Source organism: Calonectris borealis, chromosome 3 (genome assembly GCF_964195595.1).
Source record: "Calonectris borealis chromosome 3, bCalBor7.hap1.2, whole genome shotgun sequence".
NCBI lineage: Eukaryota > Metazoa > Chordata > Aves > Procellariiformes > Procellariidae > Calonectris > Calonectris borealis.
Genome location: NC_134314.1, coordinates 73548694 through 73571937, shown reverse-complemented (window position 1 = coordinate 73571937; position 23244 = coordinate 73548694). Strand labels below are relative to the sequence as shown.

General features: G+C 40.7%; 1 protein-coding gene across 2 annotated transcripts in view; it reads left to right on the top strand.

Moving 5' to 3' along the window:
* UST (uronyl 2-sulfotransferase) overlaps positions 1-23244 on the top strand; it is a 180029-nt gene that overhangs the window by 90589 nt on the left and 66196 nt on the right. For both annotated transcript variants that reach the window (XM_075146205.1, XM_075146206.1), the window contains exon 5: positions 17505-17658. In XM_075146205.1, the coding sequence (XP_075002306.1) occupies positions 17505-17658 (154 nt within the window). The remainder of the gene's footprint in view (positions 1-17504; positions 17659-23244) is intronic.

Genomic DNA, 23244 nt, shown 5'->3' with positions numbered 1-23244 from the left:
GTGAAAAGCCAGGATGCTATTGCATACCTTTGCCTCTGAGATAATCTTGGTTTATAACATTTCCAGCCAACATGCTTGAGACGGTAACTTGGGTCTTTAAACTGTGCACTCGTGTTGTAAAAGTGGCAGCACACTGTTGTGAATGTTCCACCTCTGTATAGTCAGATACTAATATAAGACTGAAACTCCACTGAGTTCCTTAATTTTGTACCTGGAATGACTCTTCACCAATTTAATCAGTTTAATTTTGGTCTGACAAAATAGTCCCCTTTCCGCAGGATACGGAAGTATTTATAAACCATGCAAACGGATTATGCTCTGTATCATGGGAGTGCAGTCCCTTCTGGCAGCTATTTAAAAGTATGCAGCAAGACTCTAGAGACATTTATAGCACAGAATGTGAAGAAAATTGAATTTGGATTAAACTACTGAGGAATTTTTGGAAGGATGCGAATGAGCGATGCCAGTTAGCATTTAGCCAGGACACAGAGGTTAAAGCTGACTGCAGATGGTTATTGCCCAGGCTGTAAATTTAATTTGGAAATTATATTCAGGAACTGTGCCATCTGTGCCACTAGGTTGGACTCCTCGCATTTAGATAAAAAAAACTCTGTAGAAGTGTGAATTTTCTGCAGATCTTTGCAAGAGCTTGCCTAACTTCCTGGCATTTTGTTTATGTGGTAATGTCAGTGCATGTCCTTTGAATGTATGGCTTCAGGCGTGGGTAGACAATTTAGTAAGACATGATCAAATTTGGGGGCAGGCTGTTGTTTTGGTTTTTTAGAAAATAAAGTATTTTGAGCAATTGGAAATTCACTTGATATATACCTTAACTATGGGCATGATTTCATTACATGAAAACAAGAAGAGTTAAAATTCCGATCTTCCGTGATCTCTGATTCCATGAGAGTTCCATTTCTAAGGTATTATCTTTAAAGAATAAAACTCATTAGAATAGAACTTTACATCTTTGGTAAATGATCTCTTCTCTCTGCTGAAATGCAAGATCAAACAAGTAGCCATACCTGAGAGTCAAAGGGATGTTTCTTGATTAAACTGATTTTTCAGGGATGGTATGCAACATTAGGTACATGAGAAAAAGATGAACATCGTTACCTCTTGCTCCTCCCAAGATTCCATTTTCTGTACATATGGTACATCCTTGCTACATAGGTAACATGTTTCTTCTGTAATGTATCCATGAGATGAAATTGCTCTACATTTTTCTTCCAATACAAATTTGTGAAAATATATAAAAATTACAGAAGATGTATAAAAGTATTTGCAGCTTCCTTTTTGGCTGTCCTTGCAAACCTGAAAAACGTATTTTTCGTTTTATTGAAAGCACACTTGGTTTAAGTAGTAGCTGTAGAGTACAAAAAGGCCGATAAATCTTTTAAATGAGGCATCATTGAAGTACATCAACATTGCTTACTTTTGGTTTAGCATTTCCTAGTGTTTTCTGATAAATTAAACATTTTTGAGAGTTTTAGTCTTTAGTTTCAAAATTTATTGGCGGTGTTACACCTAATAGTAAAGTAGCATGTTGAATATTTTCTCTGTTTCTTAATTCTAGGATTAGAAACTGAATGAAACTGAATTTCATTAGGAACTGGAGTGTCAAGTATTGATTTTGCAGAAGTTTCAAGAATGTGATTTAAATACACATTATAAATATTACAGTATTGTGAAAGCATTTTAGTTTTGCTTGATTTTTTTGAAACTATTCCTTTATAGACCATGTCTAACGGATGGCTGAACTCAAATTGTCTGTGGAATATGGTTCTTCCCGTTTGCCCCTGCTTATCTGCCAGCTCAACATAAAAGCCATGCAATACCTCAGAAACTAGAAGAATGAGGGTCAAAGTATCAATGTGGTGTTTTCTGGCTGACAGCTGAAGACCTTAGACTGCAGCTCGCTGTGAGCAGCCAGTGCAGTGGGGAGTGGGACGGCTGTGCAGGGACGGGTAGGAGACAACTGACTCCTGACTCTGCAGGCTTAGGGCAGCTTCAGATCCGTGAAAGGCTCAAAGATCAGCTTGAACACTGAAGGACTGTACTTTGGTGAAACCCCTTGCTTCTTCCCAAGGAAAGGGATGAGGCTTTCTACATGCTACTGTAGCAGAGCTGTTACTGGAAATCATGAATTTTTGCAGGGGCAGCCATCCTGGGCATTAGTCCAGTGACCAGATTCGCTTCTCTTGTTTGGCATTTTATACCTTTTGAAACCAAACTTTTGTTTGCAGGAAGGGATAAGGAATGCTTTATTCTCCTCCTTCCTGTATGTATCGAGCTGGCAGACAGGTAGGAAATAGAAGGCATGTTATCTTTGCTACTCTTTTGGTAAGCTCGAAGGTCACTGTTGGGACAAAAGGCATCTCTTCTACTCACCTTGCACTTCTCTGGTTGAGTGCTTTCAAGATCTGTAGGGATTGCGTTAAGTTGTTTAGAGCATATCACCAAGGTACTAAAGCAGCAGAGAACATGTAAGCAGAGTCGTGCAAAACGGGAGTCTGCTTTGCTTTCGCTTATTGGCGCTTCTCAGCTTCCCAAACAGTAATAAGAAAAATAAACTTGGTTTTTGTTTAACATCACTGATGTGAATAGCAGCAATGACAAATCACTTGGATTTCCCCCCTTTGCACCCTGCACATACTTACAAACCTGTCAGCACTTAAAGCTCTCTGATTATTCAGAAAAGCATCATGGCATTTACTTATGATTGTTTCCAACTGAAAAAAAAAAAGTGACTATATCTTCTTTCCAGAAAAAATCTCTAGTGGAAGTGAGCTAAGCCTTCAGTGGTGAATTTGAGCACCTGCATGTTTCTGAGGCACCGTTAGTTTTGCTGAACAAAGTTCTAAAAACTTGAAAATCTCATCCTGACCTGAATGCTTGCCAAGGACATCTTCCCCTCGTTTTTGAAGAGTGTTTTAAGAGTGTCTGCTGGTTCAGCTGAGTAAATGAATCCTCATTTACTCTCCTCCATCTTCATCTTTTAGTTCAGTACCATCTTTTCTCAATCCAAAGTAGTGCAAAGAGGCAGAGAAAAAAACAATCTTAAAAGGACGCAATAAAGCAAATCTTATGTGAATTTTTACAGACATAAATCTAATGAATTGCAACTTCAAACAGAAGATAAAAAACTAAGTTTCTTGCTCTTCTTTGATGCGAGTGAAATTCTACATTCTACATTCTGTCACAGGAAAAGCTTTTATTCCCAGTGGTTTGCAGCTTCTGTTCCCAGTCTATCCCGTGCAGCTAGGGTTGGCTTTAGGAGACAACCCAGTGCCTCGGGAAGGTGGCCTCCATCCAGCCCATTTTGGGACCATTTCTTTTGGGGAAGGTGTTGCTGTTTATTGAATTCTCCTTTACTTGTGACTCCTGGGTGAGGCTTTTCATTATGGCTCTGTGGTCATCGTCCCGCTCATTTCATCCTAAATGCTGGACTGACCTCTCCATACCTGGCTTTCTTCTAATAACCCTACTCAGAAATGTTCTTCTATGCAGAGGTGCTTTTTGGTTTCATACTGGCTGTTGCTACTGGGGCTAGCCCAGCATGGCATTTTCTTGCTCTTGATTGGAAAAAGAGTATTTTTCTCAGAAGTCTTCCATGAAAGCATCAGGCTGTATTTGAAGGCTTCGAGTTACACTGCTTCTGCCGCTCCTGGGCACTTGGTTCCAGTTGTCTGTCAGCTTCACTGTCAAATTATTGTGGCTAATTTCTAATGAGAATTTCTCTGGCCTTTGCTCCTTATTGACTGAAATGCATTTTTATTCCTTGGTGTTTCTCCCTGTGCACCTATCTGCCGCTGCTGTCTCCAAACACCTTTCGTTCTTCCTTTTGATCACAGGTACTCTCAAACCTCTTGCTGGTGGGTGTTTTCCTCATCCATTTAATAACTCTGTGACTCTTCTCTGAAATTTCTCCAGTAGTTCCATAGTCTTTATTAAGCGTAAGCATCAAAATTGTACTCTGGACCTGTATCAGCTTCACTAATGCTGTGTATAGTAGAAGAAAAAACCTCTTTGCAGTTGCCATGCTTATACCTTCTAAAGCAACAGTTGCGCCAGAGCAATCAGCTTTCAGGGCAAGTTGTTTTTCCAGTGTGTTTCCTAGATCCTTTCCTAGTCACTTTTTACCAGGCTGCCATTTCCCATTCCATAGAAATGGCCTTCATTCCTTATTCTTAAATGTGTTAACCAAAGGGAAAAGAATGAGCAAAATGAAGCGTGCAAAATTACTAGCTGCTGTCCTACTGCAGAGGATGTTGTGAAGTAGAAAATTCTTTGAATAAAAAAAAAAAAAGAAAAAAAAAGAAAATCTCCCTTGATATTTATGTGTACTCTCAGAATGCTGAGATTTGCTGGCCTGTGTTTAAAAAAAAAAAAAAAAAAAAAAAGAAAAAAACAAAGAACTTTTTTTATCACATGCCCAAGGAGCTCTAGAAGTTGTCAGTCATAACCTGTGCTGTGGTCTGCAGTGCATGGGGCAGAGGCACCCACCTCCACTTGTGCGGAACTCAGGAATTCAGGAGGTTTGCCTCCACTCAGGGGTGTGTATCTGAAAAGGGCATGGTGCAGGACCAGGATGACAGCTATCATTTATCTTTGTCATGTTCCCATTCCTTTTCAAAGTCAATGCTGCATGTATTTAAAAAGAATTGTGAGAGCCATTAAATTAGTAAAAATACTGATAACTTTTTTTTGTCTCTTTCTGAATTGAAGTTTATATACTAATGTTGCTGGGAATAGCATCCGAAATGTTAATCAGAAGCAAATATTAAAGAATGTCTGTACTCTAAGCTATATGCTGATACATTTGCTGAGATTGCAGGTGTTATTGGTTGATCCAAGCAGTACAATGAAAAACCTGCAGAAAGCCAAAAAGCTATTTCAGGATAGCTGCAGGTTGTTCACTGCACCTTATCATAAATGCAGTTTGTCATCTATTTATTTAGCCTGAGAAAAAATGAAGCAGGAAGAAGCTTCAAGTTTGTGGAAAAGCCCCACCTGACCTCTTAGTAATCTTCTGCTGAATTAAGTAACTATAACAGTCCATGGGCAGCTGCTCAAGATGCTCGGTGTGTGCTCCAAGTGTCACAGATTTCAGAGAAGCAGAAAGAACGTTTGCAGGAATGCACAGGGGGTGGTGAGGCCACGACTTTGGGTCAGGGTGAGTCAGGGATGGGGATAATTACGCAACTCCAATTTTGGATACGGGGAGGCAGCTTTCCTCCCTCCGACACCGAACTGCTGTCTTCGGAGCATGTGCTTACGGACCCCGGTTCGGGCAGAGCGGGACGCTTGGTGGCTCCCTCCTGTCTCGGGGTAAATGAACGTTACAGGGGAATGTTTAAAAACCTAAAGATGTGCTTCTGTCAGTGACTGCTAAGTGACTTCTGCTTATTTAAAGGCTGGCTGATTAGGTTAGGGTAAAGTCATAGGAGGGAGAAACATTAAAAAGACCACCCAGAGAGAGAAACAGGCTTTTTCATGTCTCACTGGAGCCATGAATTCTTCACTTTCTGCAGTAGTTATAGGCCACTGGGGAATGATCTCCTTTAAAATTTCTTATGATGTGATAAGGAGATGCAGAGATAAAGGATGGACTCAATTTAATCTTACATTTTAATTAGCCCTTATAATTCAGTTCAGTATATCTTTATTTGTTCGAAGCCAGGATGAATTATCGCCCAGCATTAGTATGTGAGGAGTCACCCTTTCTGCGCTCTCGGGCTGCTGCCCTCTTCTTCCTTTCAGCCGCAGTTTAGTATCTGCGCTGTATATTTAGCATCTGTGTGCATGTGCTCGAGGGGAGGGGACAACACTTTCCTTTTAGCATAATTTTCTAAGGAAGTAAGACTCATACAGCAGCTCCAGCTGTTCTGCGTGTCTTTCCAGTTTCCCCCCACACCTAATTCCTAAATCATTTCTGAACCCATCGGCCAGTTTCAAACCAAATTTGGAAGGCTAGTAGAAGACTCGGAGACAACCACACTGCTGCAGGTACATCTGCTGGAGGGAGAGCCAAGCAAAACAGAGCTGCTGGGCCACAGCCAGCAGCCACCTCCCTCTGCCCTGCTTGGATGCCAGCCCCAGCTCCACTGTGTCCCTCTTCCTTGGTGCATGAGGGATGTGGGGGGACAGGTTTTGGGGAGGAGAGAAAGATCTGTTGGGTCTTCTGCTTGGGCAGGTACTTGCTTTTACTCCCTAGAATCAAAATAAGAAATATTTCTGGTTTTCTGTTATGCATTAGCAGAGTTAATGTGTAAAGTTCTTGTTTTTCTTGAAAAAGTCATTTTTGGTAGGCAGTCTGTGTCAGCATTCCTGTTTTGGTTTGGTTTGGTGTTTTTTTTTTTAATATTGCTTTTTTAAACAGACACAATGGCCAACACTAACTAATAAAAATGAGTAAATCAGGCTGCTATAGTGGCAGACAGTGTCACATGCAGCAGTGCTGATCAGTTTGGACACTTTCCTTCAACTCTGACCTGAATTCTGAATTATGAGTAGCAGTAAATCACATGTTGTGTGAAGGCAGAGATAGACAACGAGAGATTCAGTCTGGATAAGCCTAAAACTAAACTTAGTTTTTGAATATTGTTCAGGTTTTTTTTGTTATTCATCAGTTTTGTGTTTTTTCTCATGTAGAAACAGCTCTAAAAATTACGGCTTATCACAGCACTTAGACATTACAGCATTCCCTGTTCTTGGGCTCTGTAAAACGTGTCCATACCCAACAAAAAAAAGGGAGGTAAATCCTGAAGAATTAACTTGATTATATGTCATGCGAATAAGCTGCGTGTTTGAAAACAGGAGCACACTCTGTGCTGACAGCATGGTGTTTGAAAGCCTTGCATGTTAGCTTGTTGATCATTTGTAAGGGTTGGATGATACATTTACAATTTTTTATGGCAAATAAATACCTTGCTTTGCCATGACTTAACCTATGTATGTGCCTTTGGTCCATTGATTTGGAAATAGAATTTCCCTTTTAAATTCTTTTTATAGACTGGTAAGAGGTTGGTAAAACCAGGGTGATTCTGTGTTGCTGTTTTCATTGACTTAAAACAGTCATGGGATATTTGTCACAACACTCAGATTTATTAATAACTTGAGGATTCTTGTTTCTCCTTTTCTCTGGAACAAATAATACCACACAGAGTGTAGATGTTTTGCGGAACATGCCTATTATGTGTTTTAACTGTGCTCCCCTAGCTTTTGAAGATAGTGTGCTGGGCAAATGCGTGGAGCTGGCATAACAAGATGCTGAATGTCCCTGACTCTTTGAATGCAAACTCAGGTGTACTTTGTATGAACGGCAGTAGTTCAGTCAGCTTGCACTGATTTTGTACAGCTCAGCTGTGGGAGGGATTGGGCTCTTTGAATGACTCCTTGAATCAACATCTTGAAACAATGATTGCAGCCTAAGATTATCTACTAAAGTAGTTTCATGTTGTGGATTTTTTCTCCTTTAAAAAAAAACATACACACCTAGGAAACATCATTAAATATATGGTAACAAAAAAATTATTACCCTCTGGGTAAGCTCTTAAAAGTAGGGAAATGTCAGCTAAACTTATGTGCACGGCCTTAACACTGTGTCTTTATGTGTGTTCATTATAATCTATACTTTTTGCTAACACATCATGAAACACTTTCTACCGTCATGTGAGGTCTGCCTTGTAAAGTACACATTTCATGAATGGCCACATGGTGCTGTAATCCCTCCTACATATTTTTTCCTTTTTTATACTACATTTTTTAGTGATTTGAGTGTGTAATGATGTTTTTTAACTGTGGCTTGATGGAAGGCTAAGCACAAATCTAGCGTGCAGTTTGACCTTTGTATGGTCTAAGGGTTTTTTTCGGGTTAATTTTTTTAAAAAACATTACTCTGTGGTGAGTTTTTCCACAGATTTTAAGATTATCTGATTTAAAATTTATTTCCGTAGATTTCCTGTGTTCTTCGCATAATAGACTCTTTAGCTTTCATTCAGCTGATAATATGATATTATCAGAATGGAGATGGTTGCTTAAAATTTAGTTACTGAAGGTGGGATCAGGCATAACACCTAAATTATCTGGTTTTTACTGTTGTTTGAATCCACATTCACACTGTAGATTATATTACCGGTTCGGGAGTAACTTAATTTAAGAATGATGTTGATTACTCCAAAAGAGTCCAAAAGATAATAAAGAGAATGATCAGAGATATAAAAAAAAAAATGACCTTTGAGGAAAGACTGAAAGGACAGAGAAAGAAATGGAAAAAAAAAAAAGAGAAGACTGGGAAAGAGGGGACTGTGATAACACTTTTGAATTTTATATTAAAAAGGTTCTGCAGAGATAAAGGGACTAACTATACAGTTCTTTATGCGTAATGATAGCAGAAGTGGCAGTCTTAAATTGCATTGACAGAGTTCTAGATCAGGCATTTAGGAAAAGGCTTGAACAACAAGGACAGCGAAGCAATAGAATAGATTGTACTTGAGGATTTTGGAGCTGGTAGTGGCAATTACATAGCTGATCCTGCCTTCAGGCAAAAAGATGGATTGTGGCAGTCCCAAGTCATTTCTAATCTTTCTCACCCTTGTGTAATGCACGATACAGGCTATTTAGGTTTGAACCTAAAACCTTCATTTTTCAGGGAGGAAATTTAAGTCTTGTTTCAAAATCACCAGTAATGGAGAATCTGCTGCCCTTGATAAATTCTTCCAATACTGAATTGTTCTCTTGGATTGTAAATTGTGAATTATTTTTCCTCTTAATTTTTCTGAGAAATCAAATTGACTCCTTTTTCTTGGATCTCACAGTACCTTTGCCCACTATGTAAAGACTCCTTTTATCACATTTTTCTCCCGTGTACGCTTTCATGTGTGATTTCTTACACGCTGTGGTGCAGTCACCTCTCAGCCTCCTCTGTATTTTTTTCCCTTCTCATTTTCTTTTCAAGCTGAAGGTTTTCAGCTTCTTGGCATTTTTCCATTGCAAGGCATTTTTTTCATGCTTCTTGTGACTCTGCAGTGAACTTTGTGCATGCTTCGCTTAAAATGGACTCTGTTAGTGGTCACATCAGTGCTGTGCCAGGTGTTTGCTCCTCTCTGCTCGTGCTTCTCAGAAAAAGGGAAACTAGGATTGTTCTGACCTGTAAGGTTTCACACGCTGCTGATAATCTGTGGAGGCATGCAAGTACTGTTCCTTCCCTGTGAGTGTCCTCCACTTCTGGTTCTAGATTCTTTGGGTTTTGTTTGCTGTGCTACAGTGCCTGATGTTTGCTTATGTCTTGCTTGCCCTGTGGCTCAAGTGGCTCTTTATCAGCAAACACTCCCTTCATTATTCTCTCCTTTTGCAACTTTATTATCTGAAAATGCTATTAGTAGTTTTGCACTTATTTTCTGAATTGCAAATTATCAAGTTAAACTGTGTAGATTCAAAGCCTCAAGCATGATGATATCCACAGCTCCCTATTTGATGGTGATTACGTAGAATTTCACACCTGGGACAGGGCAGCCATGTTTTCAATTTCAGTTACATTGATTTTTATATTCTATACATGGTATACACGATATATACTGCCAAGTTACAGTGATTTTTTTATTATACCCAATTTACTGTATTTCCATTTCCATATGGACATTCCTAGCATTATCTTGAGTAGCTTTCTGCGGTAGCCATTTCCACAGGACAGCTGGAATCACCCATGACACTCTTGATAAATGTATTCATACAAGAAGTTGAATATGCAGTGCTGAGTGCATTGCAACCTTTGTATTATAACCTTCCGAAGAAGTCAAGCACCAAGATTTTATGTGAACATAACTATCTCAGCCAAACCTGTGGTCTCATCCAATTTTGAAAATGTATCTTTTCTACACACCATGTTTGTTGATTTAATACTTTCTAAACAGCTGTATCAGCTATTCTACTATTTGCTGGGAATTTATTGTAATAATTTGTAATTAGTTTTTCTATTCCTCCATATAATGTGCAACATTTGCATCTCTGAATTGTAATGAAATGTTAATCAGAGGTCCAGAGAGATCCTGAGCCAAACCTTTGGAAAGTCTTGAATTCGAGGTATCTGGAATTAAGTGATTTTAAATAATGCAGAGTTTGACTCTGGCTGTTAGTGTTTTGTGGAGAATTGGTGTTTTCTCTCTTGCTTGTTTCCAGCTGTAACTTTTCATTCATAAATGAAAACCGAATTAGTATTTCCTTCTCAAGTGTTGCCCTTGCTTGAGTTGGGGATGCTATACAGACCCAGGCAGGATTTGTATCAGTGTTGGTGCTGTTCATTATGAATTTATATTTTTAACTGCTTTGATATCCTCAGCATAATGAAAGGCATAGGAAAAAAACCTCATTGTTTAGCAGGCATGAAGGTAAAAGACTGACAGAAATACAACATAAAATATTCTGGGAGATTTACAGGATAATGAAATAGAGAGATGTAAGGCTTTGTAGTGTAATCTTTTAGCCGTTCACTGGTCTGAGGCAGTTTACTGAACAATTCCCAGAGGACTCAGTTGTGATTTTTACAATGACATTACCCAGACACATGACTTCAGAAGCTTAAATTTCTACTCTTGAAATCACAGCTCCAGAAAGGGTAATTAATGATTGGAGTGTTGCCAGTTTGCACTATTTTACTGGTAACTTTGAACCACTGGGCATTTTGGATCCCCACACACACCTCCCATTCAAGGCCAGCCCAGCCAAGGATGCAGTTTTGAAATGAAGAGATTTATCTCAACTCACTTTCCTTTTTTCCCTCCTGATTCTAAAGAAAAGCTTGAAAACATGGCTACAGCATAGGGTGAAGGCACAAAAGCTGGAAGCGAGGCACTACAGACAAAAGCAAGAAGATAAACTCCTTAATTTTGGAGGCTGTCAATACCACGCAGTCCCAGGCAGGCAGAACCTCAGCCCGCCTCTCTGGGAATCTGCAGAAAACGTAGCAGCTTGTCCTTGAGGAGGGTCCTTGGAGCATCCCAGAGGTGCCTGCTGCCTTGTGTGCAGAATAGGGTTGCTTTGCCACAAGTGCATGCTAATACAAGATGTTATAATAACTTTTCATTTCAAGATACCTTTTTCAGAAGATGATGTAACTGCATCTTATTTAAGTCCTAAAAAGGTGAAAGTTGTACGTTCGTGCTTTTACGTTATCTCCCTGAGAAGCTGTGCTGCAGAGCAGGTAATGGAGCCGTAACATAATTGATGTGTAAAGCTTGCTGTGCAGGTGTGCTCTCAGCGCGTTATTCTCAGTTCTATGAAGCTGTAAAAGGAAATTGTGCTTCTTCCTTTCTAAGAAGGACACGATATGCCTGTCCCTGTTAATATTAGGTGACTGTCAGTTCTTGTTTGCTTCCATTATACTGAACTTCTAGCAACAATCTCATTTGTTTAAGGGTAGACATTTTACATTAAAAGAGTAAGAGGCAGCCGACGTTCTTATAGATAATAGGTTGGGAGTCTTCTTTTCCTCGAGGAATGTGGTTTGCCTGCAGGGATGAAGAAGCCTGCTTCTGCTTGTGCAAAGAGTTTTGTGCTGAACAGAAATGCAGCAGCCTCCTGAAGTTACATGACAGGACTACCTTTATATTTAACCTTTCTTAAAAATAATTGAAATGAAAAATAATAGGAGCTGAGAGATCCTCCATTTCACAGCCAAGCAAATCACTTTGGTTGAATTTTTTTATTTCTTTTTTTTTTTTTTTTTAAACTCATCTTACAAGGGGTTTGTAAATGGTTTTGAACAAAGATTTTGCTCATGTAAATAATAAAATTGGAATTTATCAGAGACATTCTTCTAAGGGGCAGACTTGCAACATCTGGCATACTTCTCAGGCCTTTTTTTTCCCTTTTATTAAAAAAGAGATGGGGGAATATGTTATTAATGAACCTAAGTATCGTTGATTGAAGCCTGCATATATGCTAGTTATTTTGATGGGTACTCCAAAAATATACCTGTCACAACAGAGCAGTTGAAACTAATGGGATTTAATACTACATACTAAATAAATAAGGAGAAGTTAACTACAGGAAGAGCACTGCAGAGTATTGGTGTATACATTTTCAGTGCTCTACTGGAGTGGTTGTGTTGTGGCCCACTCTACCCAGTTGCAGCGATGTGCTGCTGGGAATGAGAATGATCAGGTACCTTTATTGTGCAGGATCCAATCTTGATCACACTCAGAGAAGGTAAGCCTTCTGCTCAGGCCTAGAAAAATATGATTGTGTCCCTTTTTGAATCCTTCACAATAGGTATTTGAGTATAAATAAGGTGACATGATGTATAATGAGAGCACAGTATGTTATTGTTTGCAAGAACATTTTCAAGTGGGTCTTGTTAATTTGAAAAGTTTCACTCTGGAGAGCTAAGTAATATTTAATATGTTGTGATTGACAGTAACCTAAAAATATGCAGAACGTACTTGAACAAATGGAGCATTGATTTCCCTTTTTTTTTTTCTCTAAATAGCTTACAGTTATTGATTTTTAACCAGTAGGATTTTTTTATGCCATGTGAGTGCTGCTTAGCTTCCATAAAAGAGTCTCAGTATAGTCCATAGAAACAAATGGTTGGAATTTGAAGTATTATAAACTATGTTTTAAAAAAATGTGGATTTGAGTAAGAGCCAGAACAGACTTAATTTTTCTAAAAATTCCCTGCTTGTTGCCTGGTAGAGCAACTGCAGCGGAGTGTAGACCAGGCTGGTTACAGTGTGTAGGAAATCAGAAATTTGAGCTGTCCTGTGTTTTGAGGGGGCACAGTCTCCATTTCAGAAACGAGCATTTCCTCTGTAGCTCTTTGTGAAAGAGTGACCTCCCATCTCAGCTGACCTCTTGGGATGGACGAACTTGCATGTGCCTCTTCTCTCAGAACTGTTGGTACTGAATTTACAGTTCACGTGCTCAGGGACATGACCTTACCAGCAAAAGGACGGGCTCTGACACTTTGGTTATGCAATCCGACCCCTCCTTTTACTTCAGAAAAGACAATATGTGTTGAATATTTCCATCTAGACAACAAATAGCTGCCTGGTTTTGATTTTTTCTCTTCTGAGGAGCATTTAGGCTTAGCGTCCTCTACAAAACCCAGGCAGGATATCCCTGCTTTCTTGCCTCTCTATATCTTGTAATCTTTCTGTCTCTATGTTAAGACAACTTGCTACTGCTGTCATCGCTTCTTGCTGTCTTCGTTGCTTCCCCTTTGCTCTTCTCCGCTCCCTTCTGTCTTTAGATTATTGCTGATCTGCATCAAGCAGCAGGAAGATAATGTGTTCAGCAATTTAGGTGCAACCTATTCTTGCCAGCAACTTCACTTGAAAAATTTAGTTTTCGTGGCTACCAGCATGGCATTCACCAAAAGCTTTCTATTTGAATAAATATTGTCAAAGCTTAATGCCCTCATTGTCCTATGTATTTGCAGGAATGCCTTTTTTTAATGTAGGTTTTAATGTAGGTTGAGAGTGTCCTGAAGGGCAAAGGGGTCCAGGAAGGCTGGACATTCTTCAAGAAGGAAGCCTTAAACGCGCAGGAGCGGGCTGTCCCCATGTGCCGTAAGAAGAACGGGTGGAGAAAACGACCGGCCTGGCTGAACGGGGAGCTCTGGCTGGGACTCAGGAAAAAAAGGAGAGTTTACCACTTGTGGAAGAAGCGGCAGGCAACTCCAGAAGAGTACAGGGATCGCGTTAGGTCGTGCAGAGAGGAAATCAGAAAGGCAAAAGCCCAGCTAGAACAGAATCTGGCCACTGTCGTAAGAGACAACAAAAAATGTTTTTACAAATATATTAATGACAAAAGGAGAGCCAAGGAGAATCTCCATCCTTTATTGGATGCAGGGGGGAATATTGCCAATGAGGATGAGGAAAAGGCTGAGGTACTTAACGCCTTCTTTGCCTCAGTCTTTAATAGTCAGAGCAGTTATCCTCAAGGTATTCAGCCCCTGAGCTGGAAGACAGGGACGGAGAGCAGGATAAACCCCCCATAATCCAAGAGGAAGCAGTTAACGACCTGCTGTGCCACCTGGACATTCACAAGTCTATGGGGCCGGATGGGATCCACCCGAGGGTACTGAGGGAGCTGGCGGAGGAGCTTGCCAAGCCGCTCTCCATCTTTTACCAGCAGTCCTGGTTAACTGGGGAGGTCCCGGACAACTGGAGGCTCGCCAATGTGACGCCCATCTACAAGAAGGGCCAGAAGGAGGATCCGGGGAACTACAGGCCGGTCAGTCTGACCTCGGTGCTGGGGAAGATTATGGAGTGGTTCGTTTTGAGGGCGCTCACGAGCCATGTCCGGGACAACCAGGGGATCAGGCCCAGCCAGCACGGGTTCATGGAAGGCAGGTCCTGCTTGACCAACCTGATCTCCTTCTATGAGCAGGTGACCTGCCTGGTGGATGAGGGAAAGGCTGTGGATGTGGTCTGCCTGGACTTCAGTAAAGCCTTTGACACTGTCTCCCACAGCATTCTCCTAGAGAAGCTGGCGGCTCACGGCTTAGACAGGTGCACTCTTGGCTGGGTAAAAAACTGGCTGGACGGCCGGGCCCAGAGAGTTGTGGTCAACGGAGTTAAATCCAGTTGGTGTCCGGTCACGAGCGGTGTTCCCCAGGGCTCAGTACTGGGGCCGGTCCTGTTCAATATCTTTATCAACGATCTGGATGAGGGGATCGAGTGCTCCCTCAGTCAGTTTGCAGACGACACCAAGCTGGGCGGGAGTGTTGATCTGCTGGAGGGTAGGAAGGCTCTGCAGAGGGACCTGGGCAGGCTGGATCGATGGGCCGAGGCCAACTGTATGAGGTTCAACAAGGCCAAGTGCCGGGTCCTGCACTTCGGCCACAACAACCCCATGCAACGCTACAGGCTTGGGGAAGAGTGGCTGGAAAGCTGCCCCGAGGAAAAGGACCTGGGGGTGCTGGCTGACAGCCGGCTGAACATGAGCCGGCAGTGTGCCCAGGTGGCCAAGAAGGCCAACGGCATCCTGGCCTGTGTCAGAAATAGTGTGGCCAGCAGGAGCAGGGAGGTGATCGTGCCCCTGTACTCGGCACTGGTGAGGCCGCACATCGAATCCTGTGTTCAGTTTTGGGCCCCTCACTACAAGAAGGACATTGAGGTGCTGGAGCGTGTCCAGAGAAGGGCAACGAAGCTGGTGAAGGGCCTGGAGCACAAGTCTTATGAGGAGCGGCTGAGGGAACTGGGGTTGTTTAGCCTGGAGAAGAAGAGGCTGAGGGGAGACCTCATCGCGCTCTACAACTGCCTGAAAGGAGGTTGTAGCGAGGTGGGTGTTGGTCTCTTCTGCCAAGTAACTGGTGATAGGACGAGAGGAAATGGCCTCAAGTTGCACCAAGGGAGGTTTAGATTGGACATTAGGAGAAATTTCTTTACTGAAAGAGTGGTCAGACCTTGGAACAGGCTGCCCAGGGAAGTGGTGGAGTCACCATCCCTGGAAGTATTTAAAAGACATGTAGATGAGGCGCTTAGGAACATGGTTTAGTGGTCATGGTGGTGTTGGGTTGACGGTTGGACTCAATGATCTTAGCAGTCTTTTCCAACCTTAGTATTTCTATGATTCTATTTCTGTATAAAGACAAAGAGCAGCAGAGATAAGCTCAGAGTAGAATTCAAGGTGCTGAGTTCAGGATACTTCCCTTGCACACCCATGTTGAAACTGGGCTGTGCACTAATCAGGAAGCAAAGAGCATCTGCCTTCTTAATTGGATTGTTTTAAAGTTTTATGCTGTCTGTGGAATTTCAAATTATAGCAGTGATACTGTAACATTGAGGTCAATGAGATTACTGATATGCATAGTTATTCATGAGACAAGCCTTTGCAGACTGTATTTAGTGGTCTGGGAAATCCTGCAGAATAAAAATCAAGTTGAAACTGTATGGGATTTTTCTCTTGTCTTTTACTAGAATTCTTTTTTTTTTTAAACAATTTTGCTGGCTCTTTGATATTTATGAGGAGCCCTGATCTTTTATTATACATATTCAATTATTCATCTGACTCAAAAGATGAAGAGAAGCCGAGAGGATTTTTTTAATCTAAAGGGTGTTTTCAGTGTTCTCTCTTCTAATCTAATATTTTACATTTTAAAAGAAAATACATAAATTGTGACTCAGAAAATCATCAGAACAGCATTTAAATACTTAAATATGGCCATATCCTCAAGTTCCCCAAAATAAAGCATAAGCTAGTGCTTAAGTAAGAATTGTTCTCCTAAGTTGGGGAAACAGAATGGAGAAACATAATTCACATTCTTAGATCAGGCAAATTCCAAGTTGAATTTATCCTATGAACTTCTCAATTCAAAAAGGTTTTATTTTGTTTTTTATCTCACAGCATTTTTAGTCCATAAGTCTGTTCCATAGCATAAATGTCCCTTCTTCAATGTCCCTTGCTTCCACTCTTCTACCACGGAAGAGTGTAAGCAACTTTCCTTTTTTTCTTCCAGTTAGGCCTGTTCTCCTGATGCTGTGTATTGACATAAAATATGCAGTCAATATTTTAACACTGTGAAAGTCACAGACCTTCTTAAGCTCCCTTTTCCTCCTTTCCTCTTTTTGTATCCCACCTATTAAACTGAAGATGTTTGTCATTAACTACCAGGAGGAGGTGTACAAGAGGGTAAAGTTGAGCTGATTAAATGACTCTGATTTATCTTCTCATCTCTAAATTTTGGAGGTACCTGTGCTGCATTTTGCTTTTGTGCAGAGCCTGGTCACAGCTGGTTTTACCCTTTCCTTTTCCTTGGACTTGTGTGTACTTGAAATTGATACTTAATTTCTTTTTTGAAGCAGGAATTTTCATATTGACTTTTTAAAAAAAAATCTTCATGAAGTGCAGTACAAGGATAAGGCGTTGCGTAACCATGAAATAACCTCAAATCCAGCCGGTGGTGCAGGCTAAGGGCGAGGGGAGGAAGATCTGCACAAGTCCCAGCAAATATAAAGATGGAAATACCACGCATATCTGTCAGTTCATCCAAAGGAAGCCTTCTGAAATAAGCTTGAATGTTGCAAAATCCTTTGCACATTACTACACTTACTGTACAGGTGAAGGTGATCCAAGGCTGCCTTATGGCAGTTAGTGTTAGGCGGTGCCTGCTCTGACATGACTTCCCAGATGGGAAACGTGTGTTGAGAAGAAGAAATGCTCATCCTTGGATTCAGCTGCAGAAGGTTCTTCATCTGAAAACAGTGAGGAGAAAACGCAAGAAGCAAAACTATTGACACAGTGGAAAAAATGGTCTTAAACTAAAATGTTTGTAGTATACATGTAGCTTAATGTGATATCATATTTACTGTTCATCCTAAAGAGATCTTGCACGCTTTTACAAAATTTTGGTAACTAGTTGTAAGCTTCTCAGTTTTACTACTAACCTTGTAAAAGCTCTGAACAGAGTTCAGAGTAATTTGAAAACATTCAGATGAAAGACAGGTACGTATGCCTGTGCGGAACCTTCTGATGAGATTCACCATTTTTCTTCCCACCAGGTTTGGAGGAGACCAGCCGGTGTACATCAATATTATTAGAGATCCTGTCAATCGATTTTTATCCAATTATTTTTTTCGACGTTTCGGAGACTGGAGAGGAGAACAGAATCACATGATCCGTACCCCCAGCATGAGGCAGGAGGAAAGATATCTGGTATGTTTAAGCAAAAGGCTCTGATTACTGATTTCCCAGCATCATTACATAATGCTAATGTTCAAACTGGATACTTGAAAAGCGGAAGACTGAGGCATCTTCTGTCTTGCATTTTTTCCTCTGTCTTTGTCTTGCCTGGTCCTTAGTTTGGTCAACTTAAGTATGTAGAGTGTTGCCAATGAATTCAGTGATCTGGTTTGGTCTTGTATAAGCTGATAGCAAGTCCCAGATTGCCACCGTTGAATTACGGTCCTTTCACTGAATTGGATTTGCACTGTATAGTGGTTAGGCATAATAATTCTGCCTATATTTATCACTGTGAATATTCAGACAGATTTTTAGGTTGAGACTATGTCTGTAACTGTGCAGCCTCAGAGGAAAATAGGGAAACAGAGCAATTCAGTGAGCCCAAGCCTCACCTGTTCTTGCTGGTAAGTTGTGCATAGTGTTCTTTATACCTGGTCTGATCTCAGTTCTCGGTTTGGTTTTGTTGCCTTTTTTGGATTAAGAAGATGGCAATAATGTTGGACAAGCTGTTCATAAGAAGTTTTAATTTTGTGCAACTGCTGAACTGTCGTAACGCCTGTCAGCCTTTGTCACAGACCAAGGTCCCATGGCAGTAGGTGTTCTACAAATGCTGAATGAGAAACACAGAAGCTAGGGAGGAGGTCAGTTGGTTTGATACTGATCTCTTTGCGTGCACACCAACACCTCCCTAAGAAGACAAAAAGGTGGAATTAATTCTTACCCTCTCTATAATGGAGATCCAGTTTGACTGGACTCAGCCTTCAACCACACTTGAACCTGCAGAGGGTTCAGTGACACAGCGGTGACAGGATAGCTTGATGGTCTGCCATGAGATGTTGCAGGCCAAACATAACATCAAAACAAGAGAGGGCTGTGGCTTCTGGAGAACAAAGAGAGAGGATGTGTTGATGATGTTTTGGAGGAGTATTAGAAGCCTGGGATGTGGTGTTGATGAGCCGTAGAGAACACAGCTCTGAACGACTGCCACACAACATGTTTCAGTCCTAGCTGAGGTCAGATGGATCCAAGGAGGGCTGGGGTTTTTTCCATATGTGTTGATTTCTTTTGTACTTTATTACTGTTGTTTGTCATGCAAAGCCCTGTGAACAGATAAGCTTATAAATTATGAATAATTGAAGGAGGGGGGTATCAGTGTAACTATGTATAGCCTTAAACTTTAATGACATCTGCTATACAGATATAAACTCATTTCAATAATGTTGCAAAGGGTTTCTTATTTGCTATATGTCTAGAGATACCGAAGAGGTCCCTGCGTCAGCTGAGGACGTTTTGACCTCCTGGTGTGCAGAGTTGGAAGGCAGTCCCAACAGCTTTGTATGGTGTGTGCTGTGTGCATGGACTTTTGTTTTCCTCGTCTGTGAACAGGACAGGGGGGTTGCAGAAATGGATGCGGGGTGGGTTTTTTACTACGTTATTATTTTGTTAGCGCTGTCATGTTTTCTTTTTTGAAAATGTTAAAAATGAGCAGCACAGTCTGTACCTCACTTTGAGTGCCTCTACTTCTCATTTGAAGTGGAACATGCAGTGATTGGCACCTCACATGACTGACGTACTCTGTAAAAGCTGGTATTAATTCAGTACCACCTGTATAGTTTAAGATGTGATATGTACAGCCAGTGAAATTTTAGTTTAAGCAGAACTGAATTGAATAGATCTAATTCCTGTTGTCTGTGTTGGTTTAAAAGCTAATAGAAAGAAATCACCTTGCATTTTCATTTGCATTGGGATTTCTTTAAGAAATTAATTATTTATATGCACACGGGCATGTGTACACATACACAGATCAGTAAAAAAGCAGTGATGAAAAAGAAATAAAAAGTGGCCTTCTGAGGTCAGTAGTCATTTTATTCAAAAGGCAGTTTGTCAGCATCCTTTATAAAAACTATTTTTGCTTTTTCATTTTGATCTTCTCTGTTGGTAATTCAGTGTTAGAAGCCTGGAAACGTTTTTGGAATCTGTCCTCCATCCCTCCTTGGCAGACTTTGGCTGTCACTTGTACTGCTCAAAGAGGGCGGTTGCTCCTGTCACGGTAACGTATAGGCCACCCGGCAGTGAAATTCATTTTAACAAAAGCCATTCATTCCGAATGTTAAGCATTTTTAAGACTTGTGCTATCCAACCACATAATATATTGCATGACTGCATTTTAATCTTTTCCTCAGTGGTGCAAGGAAATCTGCTGGCATATATTTTAAAACTCAGGTAATGGATTTTGTGGAATGGTAGCTTCAGAAGTCTGCTAAATCAATTGCCTGATCTAACTGTGGAGAAAGTAAGCAGCTGGTTTTACCTCTGAGCATGAGCCAGCGCGGCCCTTTAGCACACAACTCATGGCTGGCCTGATTGCTGGCCTCATACCTTTTGCAATTCTTCCGTAATATTTTTTTCTTTTTTTTTAATTGAAAACTCACTATAAAGCATTGCTCTTTTACAGGCGACTATTTGAAGGATAAGCTTAGATTTAGCATATTAAATAGTTTCTATATTGATCACAGTAGTAAACCCAAGTCGTTTGGGATGAAGTGTGCCTGTCTGAGCAGATACGTGAAAGCGGCGGGGAGGAGATGAGAAGCTTTTACTTTTCTTCTTCCATCATGCCTCAGATCAACAGCTAGGAAAATACAAAACTGCTGATTGCTCCACAAGGTTGAGCTCATTGCTGAAGAGCCTAAGCAGCCTTGTGTGTTGACAGCAGTTATAGACTTACAAAATGGCCTGGAAAAGCTGTAAATGTAACTCCTCTGTTTCACCAGGAGAGGCAGGTTTGCCTGAGGAAAGGTGTACATCTTTTGAAACAGGAGTATTAGGGGCCAATTGTGCTTTTCTCAACCATGATGTTCCTGGCTTCCCATCTTTTGGAAGGTGTTGTGGGCAACTGGGAACCTTTCCAGGCCATCTTGGCACCTTGGTCAATAGCTGCCAACACTGGCCTCCTCCCTTGAAGAGGTGAGGGCAGTGTGCATTTTCTCTGAGAAACTGCAATGTGAAAGTGTGGGAGCTCAGCACCTCTATAAAGCAGGCTCTGAAGGGAGGAAAAGCATTTTAAGATCAGGTTTTGTATCCAAACTCCTGTTTGGCCATCGGGTTGTGATATCCTTAATGGAGGCATTCCCTCCCCTCAGTTCTGATCCTTAAGAAAAAAAGGGAGGTGAAAAAAACCCTTGAGTCTTGTAGTACCTTGGGTGCTGTTTTTTTAACTTTGAAAATCTGAACTGCTGACATTGTAAAGATCAGAAACGGAGACAGAAATTTCCATCGTTCACTGATCATTTGAAATTTTCTCTGAATAGAGCTTCAGGCTTTGACTCTGTTCCAGAGAAAACAACCATTCATTCAGGAGTCAGACAAATTGTTTTAAATATTTTGGTAAATGTTTGTGTTTACCAAAATTCAATTGAAAGCCAGGATAGAAAACAAGCCCTTTATTCACGAGTCAGATACAGCAGAGGCAGTTGCTGCAATGTGGGACTTTCCACCTAGATCAGCCAGCTCCTTGCCCCGACCTGGCGCTTTCTCTGCTGGCATGAGTTACTGTCAGTGACCTATAGAGATCACTGCCAAGCTTCCCCAAAATAATTAGTGGCAACGCGTTAGTGTGGAATATGGCAGAGAGGTAATGGTCTGAAAGAGTGGTGAGCACCTCAGGTCGAGTCTCAAGCACACTCATGCGAGAGTCGCCCTACCTTGTAGTTCTGTAAGATGAGATAAATTCACAAAAGTTAATTTAAATCCATCATAATTAATGTGTTTCAGATTGAACTAGAGTTCTGAGAGTAAATATGCTTCAGTAAAGCAAATAACCCCTTATCAGTGCAGCTGTGAGTGCTGCTGTTACCAAGCAAAAGAAGAACATGCACCAGATGATTTAGTTTAAGGCCTGAGAGTGCAGAAGGTAGGAAGCACTCCTAAAAGATAAAGAGCAGAACTACTATAAATATTTGAAAGCTTTGTGTTAAAAATTGTCCTTCCCAGAAGGTTTGTTAGTAATTACCTAGTATTTATTACAACTGCAGCATGAGAATCAAATATAAAAGGTATGTATGGGTTTTTCATCTTTCCTTAATACTTGCTAAAACTTTGATCTAAGACTGCTAAGGCTGAATAAGTGTGTGAAGCGGTGTGCGCTGCATGTTGTTGGTTGAATTGCAGGAAATCTGGTTATATGCAATTCTCATCCCTAGACTCAAGAGTAGCATGGCTCCTAACTTACTCTTGTGTAAAAAGGATCGTTCGGTAAATTAAGTACTTGCCACCTATCTATAAGACATTTCAGATTTTCATTATAATTAGTGGTTAAGTTTGCAATGCAGCTCTATCAGGCACAGCATAGTCTTTCAACTTCATCTCTGAAAATAAATGTGCTTTTCTCAGCTAAAAATAAAAATATTCTGACAATATTCAGCCTGTTATGCTAAAGATTATTCATGCAAGTAATTCCATAAAGGAGCATCTGTCTTTTTGTCTTTTAAATTAAATGTTAAAATATTTCTAAAAAGTGTGTTAGGATTACTGCAAAGGAGGGAAGTAAAATTCAAAGGACATTAGGTAACTTTCAAGTCAAGTTTCTTAGAATAATAGGGATTTCTCCTGTGGCAAAGATTGGCTTTTCTTGCTAAATATTTAAACCAACGTTGTTTAGGTTATTTCAGAAAGTTTAAACAAAATTATAGAAAAAGCTGAACGGTTAAACTCCATATAACAATTTTTTTTTATTCCTGAATTTTGAGAATTTCCTTTTATGACTACATTGTTTTTCATTAACATAAGAATTTTCACTAAATATGCTTAACCAATTTTATTACTTATATCCCCAAATTTCTATCTACAATGAAAAGTATTTGTTTACCAATTGCATTGGTTTTCTGATGGCAGCTAGCTGTCTTAGTTCCTGCCTTTATCTGGATAATAAAAATACTTAACCATGGCTAAACGTATTGTGAATTTTCAGCAGTAGTAACACACTGAACTTTCTCCTTCACGACTTTAGTTACATTTCTTGAAGCTTTTCAGTCTGCCAGGGACGTGGCCTCCAAAGCAGACACCAGGGTACGGAGCCCCTGCCTCCCCCTCCTGACTGTTACTCTCATGCATGTGCTTCTGTATAAAAAAAGGGAGTAGGAGAGTTGCCTGCCTGCAGGTTTAGTGGAGGGGGGAGTAGAGGGTTCATTTCTATATGGAATTTTTCTGCTGAGGGCCTCAAAAGGGGGGCTACATGTGTCCGTTGATTGAACCTTGGAATTTTTGGGGAGGGTCTGGTGAGCTTGGTTAACATTATTTAGATTGGAAATCTGAGGCATGCAGAGGTTAAAGTGATTTGCCTGTATCTGTGTGGTGCATGCCAGATATTAGGGAGAGAAAATAAATATATAAATAAAGTACCTTTTCAGTTACTGAGTTCTGAGGTGTAGTTAAGAGACTAAATATTTTATGCACCCTCAGTGTTTTCCCTCACTCACTTCCCATACATACAGTAGTCATTTGCCCCCTGTGTTACAAATCGGCGCCGAGGTGGTTTGAAATGGTCATTGGACAACCTAC